Source organism: Tetrapisispora phaffii, chromosome 7 (genome assembly GCF_000236905.1).
Source record: "Tetrapisispora phaffii CBS 4417 chromosome 7, complete genome".
Classification (NCBI taxonomy): Eukaryota; Fungi; Ascomycota; class Saccharomycetes; order Saccharomycetales; family Saccharomycetaceae; genus Tetrapisispora; species Tetrapisispora phaffii.
In genome coordinates this window covers 417,455-428,666 of record NC_016526.1, presented here as the reverse complement: position 1 = coordinate 428,666, position 11,212 = coordinate 417,455, and the positions used below count along the sequence as shown (strand labels likewise).

Here is an 11,212-nt window from a genome sequence, read left to right as displayed (position 1 = left end):
TTCCACCGAGGGCCCACAAACTTCAAAATTCAAAATCACCTAACTTATAAAAATGAGACTTAAGGTAAGCGCTATTTATCCGAAAGCGTTTTCTAACGAAGCTATGTGCACTTATCATCGTAGGAGAAAGATAAATCAAATCAAAGTAAAGTAAGGAAAAATTAGAACTAATAGAATTATTTTATCTTATTTTAAAAAGACTCACATTTATGTATATATATATTTGAAGATCCTTAACTAACTTAAGTCTATTTAGTTAATTATAATTGCTGGAAAGTATAATTTGAGATATACTCACTAGAAAAGGGTAATTATTCTCATACTAATATATAATCTATACATATAAATATCGATCAATAGAAAATAGGGGAACATTTAAATATTGGAAACATTATTAAGTTATTCGGTGATAATATAAGCATTTTGAAACTTCGATAGGATGGGTAATGTTCCAGGTAAACTAGAAGATGAAAATCGTGCTAACGATGTTAATGTAGGCCCTGCAACTTTGCCTAGAACAATAAGTGATACCAGCGATAATTCTAGAAGCAGACGAGGAAATACATCATCTCTTGTTAATGGGTTTTTAAGAAGTAATGAGAGAAATGATAAAGATGGTAAAATGAAAACTTTACGTCAGAGAGAATTACAAAAGGAGCAACAAGCAAAAGAACTGGTTATTAATTATAAATCATCTGTGGATGGCGGTTATTTAGCCCCATTTGGTTGTTATAGTTTTGATAAGCTGGATTATAATGCAAAAACTGTTAAAACATTGATCAAGAGAAGACAACTGGCGCCATTTTATACACCATTACAAGATTATGATGCTTCTTGGACGGATGAGGAGTTGATTAAAATCGTGGACGGGTTACCATTACATTCGGTATTTGAGGAAAATCTTGAGGAATTTGAAGGGATTCCAACTGGTGATTTGTATTCTGAACAGTTTGATCACTTAATAAATAATGAGTCAGGAACGATGTCCAAAAGAGAAAGGAAAAAAATGCATAATTTGATATTTAAAGCTAGATTATATAAGAAGAGAATCATATGGCAAGAAATTCAAAATAATATATTTTTAGAAAAGAAACTGTATAACAAGAATATACTGAAGAAAAATAATGGAACCAGTAAGCTAGATCAATATTTGCCAAGTGATGAACTAAAATTACAATTATATAGGAATGGTAAAGAGTGTCCTATTTGTTTTCTATATTATCCAAATAATTTAAACTGCTCAAAATGTTGTCAGCAACCCATTTGTACTGAGTGTTTTGTCCAAATTAAGAGATCACATCCTCATTTTCCACACGATGAAGATGATAAAGAAGAAGAAGATAAAGATCCACAGTTATTAACCTCGGAACCAGCAAAGTGCCCATATTGTGCAAGCGAAAATTTCACCATTACTTACAAACCTTTGAAAGATAATGAGTGTGGTTACCATTCTATTCCGTTAATTAAGTTCAAGAAAGGGAGCACTAACAATAAATATGATTTAACTGATGAGGAAGATTTAAGTAGCGTGTCCAAGACTGACTCAGGAACGGATTTAACATCAAACATAGCATTGACCTCTCAAGATCCATTAGGCAGGCAGCAGACATACGAGATAACGTCTGATACAATACGTCCAAATTGGGAAGAGAGGCTCAAAAAAGAAATAAGTAAACTAGAGCGTAGATCCGCCAATGCCACTGCTATTCATGTTAGTAATAGACTAATACAGGGATCAAATGGGAACAATCAGGAATCACAAAATAATTTAAATGACCTAGAGCAGCAAATGATTGAACAGGCTATAAAACTGAGCTTGAAAGAAAATTCACCGAAAAAGAAGAAATGAAAGCTGTGGAATATATACATATTCATAATATAATTTCAATAAATGCCATTTTAAAATATTCAATAATTTAAATATAAATAATTTAATCTGTACTTACAGTAATAAAGTTATGTCCATTCAAAACCTAATTAAAATCATGTAAACCCATTTAGGATTATGCTTTCGACATATAAAAAATGTGATACCTGATTATGATGTAAGTTATAGAATTACTATTTGTGATGTATTCCCATCATTATAATACTAAACAATGAAGAAAATTATATTTTATAAAATGAAATATTTATTTATCTGGAGTTAGCTTATTTCTTCTTTTCAGCTTCAGCTTCAGCCTTTTCTCTGGCTCTCTTTTCTCTGATACCCCTGTATCTCTTTTCGGATCTGGCTAATCTCAAAGTAGTGTAAGCAGAGACACCGTTGTCTTCAACAGCTCTGGTTTCAACATCAGTGACTGGTTGAGCAATTGGGAAAGAAGCGGCAGCAGATAAGACTTGTTCAGTTTCTGGGGCCTTACCCTTTCTTGGGAAAACAATAATCTTAGATTGGTATTCCTTTAATCTTTGAACGTTGATGTCAAAGATTTCTTGGTTTCTGTTTTGTCTTCTGTGGTCGACAGCGATACCAATGGTTCTGGCGTAAGCAGCAGTTAAACCAGCAGCCTTGATTTCGGCTAAAGAGAAACCTCTACCAGCTCTAACCTTTCTGTTGTATTTAACAGTTGGGGCTCTAACGACTGGTCTTAGTAAGTCTAATGGTCTTGGAGCAATCTTAGCAGCTTTAGCAGTTCTGGCATCACGTCTAGAGGCCTTCTTACCAGCTTGGTCAAAGTGAACTCTGACACGTTCTTGCCAGTTCTTTCTGAAGTGGTTCTTCAATAATGGTAAATTTTTGGAGATAGCTGTAATAATAGAAAATTTTAAATCAAATGATTTGAAACTTGTAAAATGTTAGTAAAAAGGAACTAAATTATTTTATGTTGCTTTGAATTGATCGTATCCTTGATATTACTATGATTAATGTAACACATTTATTATACATTTCCTATTTAATTGCAATGCGTTCAACGTTCATCATTGTTCACTAAAACTGGTGTTTAGAAGTAAACCACAAATAATTCATAAAAAATATAAATCAATATAGTATGCGATAATGTTCATTCTTTTCGTTTCACTTTTTAAGAACTCCCAACGTCCTCAGCATATGTCTTCATACTTTAGCAAGATTCTGAATGCATTCTATTCTAGTGAAATTATCTCTTATAAAAAACCTTTTTCATATACTTTGAGAAAATTCAACGATTTGGCATTTTCTCTATTAAGAATCTATTGTTTAAGTTGACTCCAACAACCTGTTTATTTATCAAAATCCTTCTAGCAAACAATGGAATCACTAATAATCATAATAATGTCAATGTCTCATCGATCAGTACAGTTCTATAGCTCATGGTTTATGTACATACCCATTGTTACTTGATTCCTGGTGTTCTTATACAAGAAACATTTAAATTTTAACAAGAAAATACATGTAGTATATAGCACGATACACGCTAACTTATATATATAAAGGACATCTAATCAATTCAACCACTAAGCATTGAATTGACGATAATAATAAAACGACAATACGAATAGTGTAATACAATCAATCTGTTTCAATGAATATATTTCTCTCTCTAGTTCAGTCTTCATCTATTATCTCTCTACCACTAATTCATTACCTAATTGCTATAAATTTCATTGAAAAAAGTTCATCGAATAATTTCACTCTGAAAAAAAAAATCTGAAAAAAATATTTCAAATTTTTTCATTTTTCGAATTATCTTGTTTGCGCAATGCGCAGGTAAAATAGGAAAGATATAAAATTATATGTGATCCCGTGATGAGACTGTCTATTTGTTATGTGTGCGACAGCAAATGGTAGAACGAAGTGTCTTGAAAGCGTTGCTAAGCGCTTTCAGAAATTATCACAACGTTTTCTTGATAGTACATATCGTATATATTGCCAGCGGAGTGAAGATTGTGAATTGGGTAGCAGCTGCTTCTTCAGTTTCAAGAGAGGCCTGCATTATTGTAAAGTAATTTGTAACGTCGAACCAGTACATGGAACCGCATCTTGACCTCCATGACTTGTCTATAGCGGGTAAGATTTCATACATGCATTTGCATATACATGTCGACGACTGGAGACAGATTTGTGAGCATGCTTCATACATGAAGTGAGTCACGTGGTTGCAAATGATATGGCAAGTAAGTGTTGACCGCTAAGTATGTGTGTCTGCCTTTGTCTCATTTAGATCATCAATACGATGTTCTAGGGGACTGCGCGGACAGTACTTTGAGATTCAAGTTTTCTACTTAGTTTTGTATGCATATGGTTGTGATAACAGTTGGGCAGAAGTACAGATTTGAATATGTGTTTTAAATGATCAAGAATAGTCAGATAATTTACAATTTCTGAAAGAATTTAAAACTTTTTTTTGAGAAAAACCTGGGTAATGTCCGGATGTTTATGTTAAACACAGTCATGTTAACTTTCAGGTGACTGTTTCAACGGGCGTGATTGCGACACCAGCACACCGCGCTATGTACTATTCTTGGTTTTACGAAATGAAAATATAAAAATAAAAAAAATAGATTTCCTGTTTTTTGTCGCTCATGGACCGTGCGCAGAACATAGGACAATGATAATGAACTTATCAATCACGTGCACATATTAAGTTCGTGAAACTGCAGTTAATGAATAGAGAAAGAGAGGTACATGCTTTGAAACAAGCTATCATACCTCACAGGTTCACTACTGTAATACGGTAAATAGTAAAACATCATTATATTTATGTACCTACCCTAGTCTCTCTCAAACACAAGTATCGTTATTTAAATTGACTGTCCTATGAATAATTTTCAGTTTACGATAAGACATTATCACGTGATCACTTTTTTATTGTTATAGCTTAGTAGCGATGAGATGAAATGACATGTCGTTAAATATAATACATAAGTAAAACCTTTTACCTATATATTAAGAGTTTTTACTCCCATGTGTTTACAACACAAACTCGAATAGAATTAGCAAGATACCTACATGTATATATTGCGTTGCGTTCCTATATAGTCAAAGGTTTACATGATACGACATTCGCAACCAATAATGTCAAATCTGGTTGAAAAAATATAAGACCTCTTATTTAAGAATACAGATAAATACAAGGCTTTCGCATACTAAGAAATAGATCAGCCATTTGCCTTTCCTGTATTCACTTGTAAATAAATATTAGATAACCACATATCCACGATCTATATACTACAATCTATGTATGACATTCTTACTTCTAGTAATTGTTTTGTATCGATAGTAGTTACATATATATAGTAGCTCCCTTTCTTCGTTATGTTTTCAACGGAAATTTGAAACTTTTTTGAAGATTCCGCGAAATTAAAATCAATGGATATTAATATTATTTGAAATTTTTAGCAGGCTGTAAAACTATGAAATATTATTACTCTCAGACTATTATGATTAGACTTCAATAGTTTTGAAAGACTGTATGTATGGTGTTTCTACTTGCAACGTTCGGAGGTGGATATTAATTAAATCATATTATTGCCTGTTTATAATAATCTTATTCGCATATAGAAGTTCATCATTTTATATAATATTCCTGCATAGTACTTCTTTTCTTGTTTAAAGAACCCATAGAATAAATACAACGATGTCTGCTGTCCCAAGTGTCCAAGTATGTTAATTGATTTTTTATTATCTTTATGAATTTAGTGATGCAGTGTGTGAAAAAGAGAGAATTGAACTGGGAATGATATCTGCTACACTAGTAAATTGATTTTGTTACTGGAATTGGAGGTGTGATTATGGAAAACCTATCTTTTACTTCAAGAATAATCTAGAAAGATGTTATAGAGACGTCAGGAAATTTGAATAAGGATATATATATGTGCATGAGCAAGAAGTTTTGAAGATGGGAAAATACTATTATAGCTTTGGTTTAATACGAAAAATACATGTGGAATCAATATAAAAAGAAGAAAAGTGATTTTGAAGAATATACGATGTTTTATTTACTAATTTTGAGAATATTGTTAATTGCAAAATATGTTTTATCATGGATTTTCGTGAAGACCATTGGACTTGTATCCTGGGTGGAATAACGCAAATAACTAGTGAATTGAAATTCATTAATCAGAATTGTGATCTTTTACTAGAAGGGAAAGAGAGATCTCATATTACCCTATATATACTCATCCCAATGTAATGCTTATGTTACCTGTCTTCCATTTTATTCATAAAGATTGCAATTTTAGCAAATTGAAATATAGGATTATTTGTACTAACATTATGATTACTTATGATAATACATTAATATCATTTTTTATTTTTAACAGACTTTTGGTAAGAAGAAATCTGCTACTGCCGTTGCCCACATTAAGGCCGGTAAGGGTTTGATCAAGGTCAATGGTTCTCCAATCACCTTAGTTGAACCAGAAATCCTAAGATACAAAGTTTACGAACCATTATTATTAGTAGGTTTAGACAAATTTGCTAACGTGGACATCAGAATCAGAGTAACCGGTGGTGGTCACGTCTCTCAAGTTTATGCTATCAGACAAGCTATTGCTAAGGGTTTGGTTGCTTACCATCAAAAATATGTTGATGAACAATCTAAGAACGAATTAAAGAAGGCTTTCACTTCTTACGACAGAACCTTATTGATCGCAGATGCTAGACAACCAGAACCAAAGAAATTCGGTGGTAAAGGTGCTAGATCTAGATTCCAAAAATCTTATCGTTAAATTGGAAGCTTTCAAGAACTTATATATACATACATTTGTCATATTGTTTTTCAATTGTCTTTCAATAAATACCTGAAATAATTATTTGTAATAATTCATTGTTTTTCCAGAAATTATCATTTTAAGAATCCTTTATGTTAAATTTATATTTAATACTATATAAATTTGAATTAGCCATCTATAAAGTTGAAGTTACAATGTGTGTAAGTACATGCTAAAAACTCTGAGGCGCTACAAACGTTAGGTTGAAGCACGATAAAAAGTCAAGAAATCTGATCATAATTAAGAATGTAGTAATAAAAGTAAAGTACGTATGGCTAATGTGTTGTGAAGCCTAGTGTGACATGGATTAAAATTAAAATTACAATTAGTTGTTTAAGTATGTAGATGGGTCAATACCTTCTTCTGGATATTCGGCAATTTTAACATCGAAACGTTCTTGAATCTTTCCCAAAACTTCTTCATCTTCTGGGGAGGAAACGAAAGAAACAGCTAAACCTTTAGTACCGAATCTACCGGCTCTACCGACTCTGTGTAAGTATTGATCAGCTTCGGTTGTTAGATCGTAGTTGATAGCTAGGTTAATACGTTCGATATCGATACCTCTACCGAAAACATCAGTGGAAACACAGATACGCTTTTCGAAGTCCTTAAAAGCTTTATAGCGAGCAATACGTTCAGCTTGTTTCATGTGACCGTGAACAGTAATAGCTGGAAAGTTAGAGTCGTTTAACAATTTTGTTAATTCATTAGCTCTCTTTGTAGATTTGACGAAAATGATAACTTGGTTGAACTCTAGATCATCTAATAATTGGGCTAATTTACGGTTCTTTTCACGTTCTTCAATCTTGATGTAGTATTGTTGTAAACCGTGTAAAGTTAACTTAGCTTCATCATCAACGAAGATCTCTAATGGATTTTGTAAGAAACGTCTACAGATTGGTCTAATGTCTTCGGATAGAGTAGCAGAGAACATCATAACTTGCTTGTCTCTTGGAGTTGCTCTGAAAATGTCTTGAACATCTCTTCTCATGTCTAATTCTTCCAAAACTTTGTCACATTCGTCGATGACGAAGTTCTTAACGTGGGATAAATCAATTAACTTGTCTCTAACCAAAGCCTTTAATCTACCTGGGGTAGCAACAATGATCTGAGGAGCGGTTTCTTTATTCTTCAATAAATCGGCATCGTTCTTGATTGGAGTACCACCGTAGAAGACAGCAGTTTTAACTTCTGGCATATATTTGGAGAATCTTAAATATTCGTTACGAATTTGATAAGCTAATTCTCTTGCGTTACAGATAACGACAACGGAAACCTCGCCTGGAACAGGGTCCAACTGTTGTAAAGTAGACAAAACAAAAACAGCAGTCTTACCCAAACCAGATTTAGCTTGACATAGAACGTCAGTGCCGTGAATAGATTGTGGGATGGTATGCTGTTGAACTTCAGAAGGATGTTCAAAACCACAGTCAATGATAGCTCTTGACAATTCTGGTTTCAATAAGAAATCCTTGAAACCAGTGGAATGGATACCAACATAAGAACCTTTCTTATCTTCACCTTCGACACCTTCATCAGCAGTGGCAGTTTCAGTGTTTTCAGCAGCCTTATCAGCAACGACCTGAATATCTTGTTCGTTATCGGAATATTCCAATAAATCTTCTTCACCTTCGTGTGACATTGTGCAATATGATTTGTGCTCAAAAAGGAAAGGTATACAATTACAGAGTGACTGATGTTCGTTTTCACTTTGATCAATTGAAGTTCACTAAATGATCGAGGAATTCTGATATATAGCTACTGTGAGGTTTATATCTCTAATCAAAATAAGATAGAACGATAATTGATATACCTTCTTGTCTATATTATAGATGTTATTTGCTTTTCATGTATTTTTCACTTTTTGGATATTGTCTTTTTCGAATCATCACATTTTTCAAAGACAAAGTTCCGTAGGAAAAAGAAGGAACCAGGGATTTAGGTAGAGTAAATGGTGATATTTCGACAACACACACTGTCGTTACAAGATAGTTAAATATTTAGTGACGCTTGAGGAAATCCATTAATTTTACCCAAGCCTCTGGTTAACTTAGAATAGGCCCAATTTAGTTGACAATTTTTATAAACACGCCCAAAGAATTACCAATATAAGTTCCCTAGTTAGATGATTAATTACGAATTTAATGTTTAGCTCCACTTACACTTGAAAAGAAAACCCACGTTAATCATCAAAATGCTGTTTTTTAAAAGATTACCTAAACTAAACTTAAACATTTTATAAAAAAAGGACTAATTGATATCACTACATGACACCTCGTTATCAACTCTTGCACTTACGTCCAAACCCCATGACTTCAGCTACCATATAACATTAATGGACACTAACAATTACCCGAATACGTTACAATACCTCCATCAACTTCCAAATGATCTAAGAATTCCTCTTAAACGAGAAGCCATTCGAGTCAGATCTTATGATCTCAGAATCTCTCAATTGCATTTCCTATTAAAAGCATATTTTTATATCAGTGACACTATCATGTTCGGGATTTAATCTGTTCCATCGTTTCCTTTGCAGTCTCTAGAGCAACATTATACCAGCAAGCACTTATTCACAATGGCAAGAGGTAATCAAAGAGATTTAGCTAGAGCTAAGAATTTGAAAAAGCAACAGGATGCTGCTAAGGCCCAGAAAAAGGATGGTGATCCAAAGAAGAGGATGGAAAATGATGCTGAAATCTTAAGACAAAAGCAAGCTGCTGCAAATGCAAGAAAAGAAGCTGAAAAATTAGAGAAATTGAAAGCTGAGAGAAGTAAAAGATAAGTTCATAAGATATCAATTCCCTCCAATATAAAACGAAATTATGAGCTGCATTGGCATTCACACACATGAATTCTCTTTCATGATAGTAAAAAGATAAATATTAATATATATATATTGACGTATATTTATAGAGTTTAGAATAATTAAAATATTGATATCTGTTGTTATTAATAACTAGATTCCACAAATACTATATTACCGTATTTAAATAATAATATTCTTATTTTATTAATTGTTATTATTTCTATTAATTTTGGTTCATTTAAGCGAATATACCCTATGCAGAAATTTCTTGCATGTGTTGTTTAGCTTCAGCAGCTTTCTCAACGTCATACTTGAAATCAAAATATGATTTTTCAAAATGATGTATACGTACAAAACCATCTTCACCACCGGATGTGTATGAGGTACCTTGTGGGTCTACTGCAATTGTGTTTAATGGACCGAAATGACCTTTCACTCTACCGATTTCTTCTTCGAACACTTTGTGATAGAATCTGGCTTCGAATTTCCCTTCTCTGGCACTAGTGGTGGTGACATCCTTAGCGTCTTGACCACCGCCCAACACAACAAACTGTTTCAATGGTGTGATCGATGCAGTGTTCAATGGACAGTCGGCTTCGTATGTCTTTAATTGCTCGAAAGTTTCGACATCAAGTATATGTGCAGTGGAGTCCCTGGATGCAGTGATAAAGTATGAACGGTCTGGTGAGAATTGGATATCACCAATGGTTTGTTTGTGGGCTTCAACCGACTTCAAAAACTCACCGGTCTTAGCATTATATTTACTGACTTTACCGTCTTTGTGGCCGGCAATGATGTATCTACCTTCAGTAGACCAACCAGCAACGGTGGCACCCTTGTGCCCCTCTTGAGTGTCGATGATTAATATAGGCTCTTCAACAAATTCAACTATTTCGTGTGTATTGGCGTCTCTCTTGACTTCGTAAATATTAATAGAACCTGGATATCTCATAACGTCATCTAATACAGCTAATATATAATTACCACATGGGGAAAACTCTACTCTTTTGACAGGAACTGGGGCATTCCAAGTGTGAACGACTTTACCGTTGGAGACATTCCAAACCTTTACAGAGTAATCGGCACTACCAGTGACACAACAATCAGTGTACTGGTCGACATCAATAGACCAAATGGCACCGGTGTGACCTTCTAAGGTACCTAGTCTTTCACCATTAATGGAAAACCAAACACTGGCAACGTTATCCTTCGAACATGTGAACACTAAGTCACCTTCTCTGTTGTACTTAACTTGGGTTAATGGACGTTCGTGCCCAACCAACATAATAGGTCTCATGTTTTTTTTGTTTCCTTTTTCGTTAACGATCAGTCAGTAGTGATTTAATCCTCTACCATTTTGAAATAGAAAGATTAAACAACAACATGTATTGAAATTAATGATTAAGATAACCTTTAATATAAACAGTAATCAAAGAACACACTCAAAATAAAGGTTCTTTGTTACCTTATACCTTTCTTCCATTTTCGTTACTATATTATTCAAAACAAAAATGAAAATTTTCGTTATCATTATTTTCATCTTCAAATTTTAAGATGTCCTTTGATGGATCATTTGTTAACAATCTCCAATAAGTATGATTACTGGATATAGATTGATATAAATGATCTTAAGATTGGACATATTTCGGGTAAAAACTCTTTAGATCTCTTGTACTATTTGAAGGATATCTGGGTTGAATTATGGTACTG

The 11,212-nt window shown here is 33.4% G+C and overlaps 6 protein-coding genes across 6 annotated transcripts; 3 read left to right on the top strand and 3 right to left on the bottom strand.

Moving 5' to 3' along the window:
* Nucleotides 1–439: 439 nt before the first annotated feature.
* On the top strand, nt 440–1,849 carry SIP5 (Sip5p; the record flags this gene model as incomplete). Its single annotated transcript, XM_003686430.1, has 1 exon — nt 440–1,849. The coding sequence occupies one exon, from the start codon at nt 440–442 to the stop codon at nt 1,847–1,849; it is 1,410 nt and encodes a 469-aa protein (XP_003686478.1).
* Nucleotides 1,850–2,151: 302 nt separating this feature from the next.
* On the bottom strand, nt 2,152–3,312 carry TPHA0G02070 (60S ribosomal protein eL13; the record flags this gene model as incomplete). The annotated part of the gene is made up of 2 exons (XM_003686429.1): nt 2,152–2,747; nt 3,309–3,312. 2 exons carry the CDS (start codon nt 3,310–3,312, stop codon nt 2,152–2,154), a joined length of 600 nt encoding a protein of 199 aa, XP_003686477.1.
* Nucleotides 3,313–5,558: 2,246 nt separating this feature from the next.
* On the top strand, nt 5,559–6,651 carry TPHA0G02060 (40S ribosomal protein uS9; the record flags this gene model as incomplete). Its single annotated transcript, XM_003686428.1, has 2 exons — nt 5,559–5,582; nt 6,244–6,651. The coding sequence occupies 2 exons, from the start codon at nt 5,559–5,561 to the stop codon at nt 6,649–6,651; spliced, it is 432 nt and encodes a 143-aa protein (XP_003686476.1).
* Nucleotides 6,652–7,018: 367 nt separating this feature from the next.
* Nucleotides 7,019–8,335, bottom strand: TPHA0G02050 (DEAD/DEAH box helicase; the record flags this gene model as incomplete). The annotated part of the gene is made up of 1 exon (XM_003686427.1): nt 7,019–8,335. One exon carries the CDS (start codon nt 8,333–8,335, stop codon nt 7,019–7,021), a length of 1,317 nt encoding a protein of 438 aa, XP_003686475.1.
* Nucleotides 8,336–9,271: 936 nt separating this feature from the next.
* On the top strand, nt 9,272–9,478 carry TPHA0G02040 (uncharacterized protein; the record flags this gene model as incomplete). The annotated part of the gene is made up of 1 exon (XM_003686426.1): nt 9,272–9,478. One exon carries the CDS (start codon nt 9,272–9,274, stop codon nt 9,476–9,478), a length of 207 nt encoding a protein of 68 aa, XP_003686474.1.
* Nucleotides 9,479–9,755: 277 nt separating this feature from the next.
* TPHA0G02030 (WD40 repeat domain-containing protein) lies at nt 9,756–10,799 on the bottom strand (the record flags this gene model as incomplete). The annotated part of the gene is made up of 1 exon (XM_003686425.1): nt 9,756–10,799. One exon carries the CDS (start codon nt 10,797–10,799, stop codon nt 9,756–9,758), a length of 1,044 nt encoding a protein of 347 aa, XP_003686473.1.
* Nucleotides 10,800–11,212: the final 413 nt, after the last annotated feature.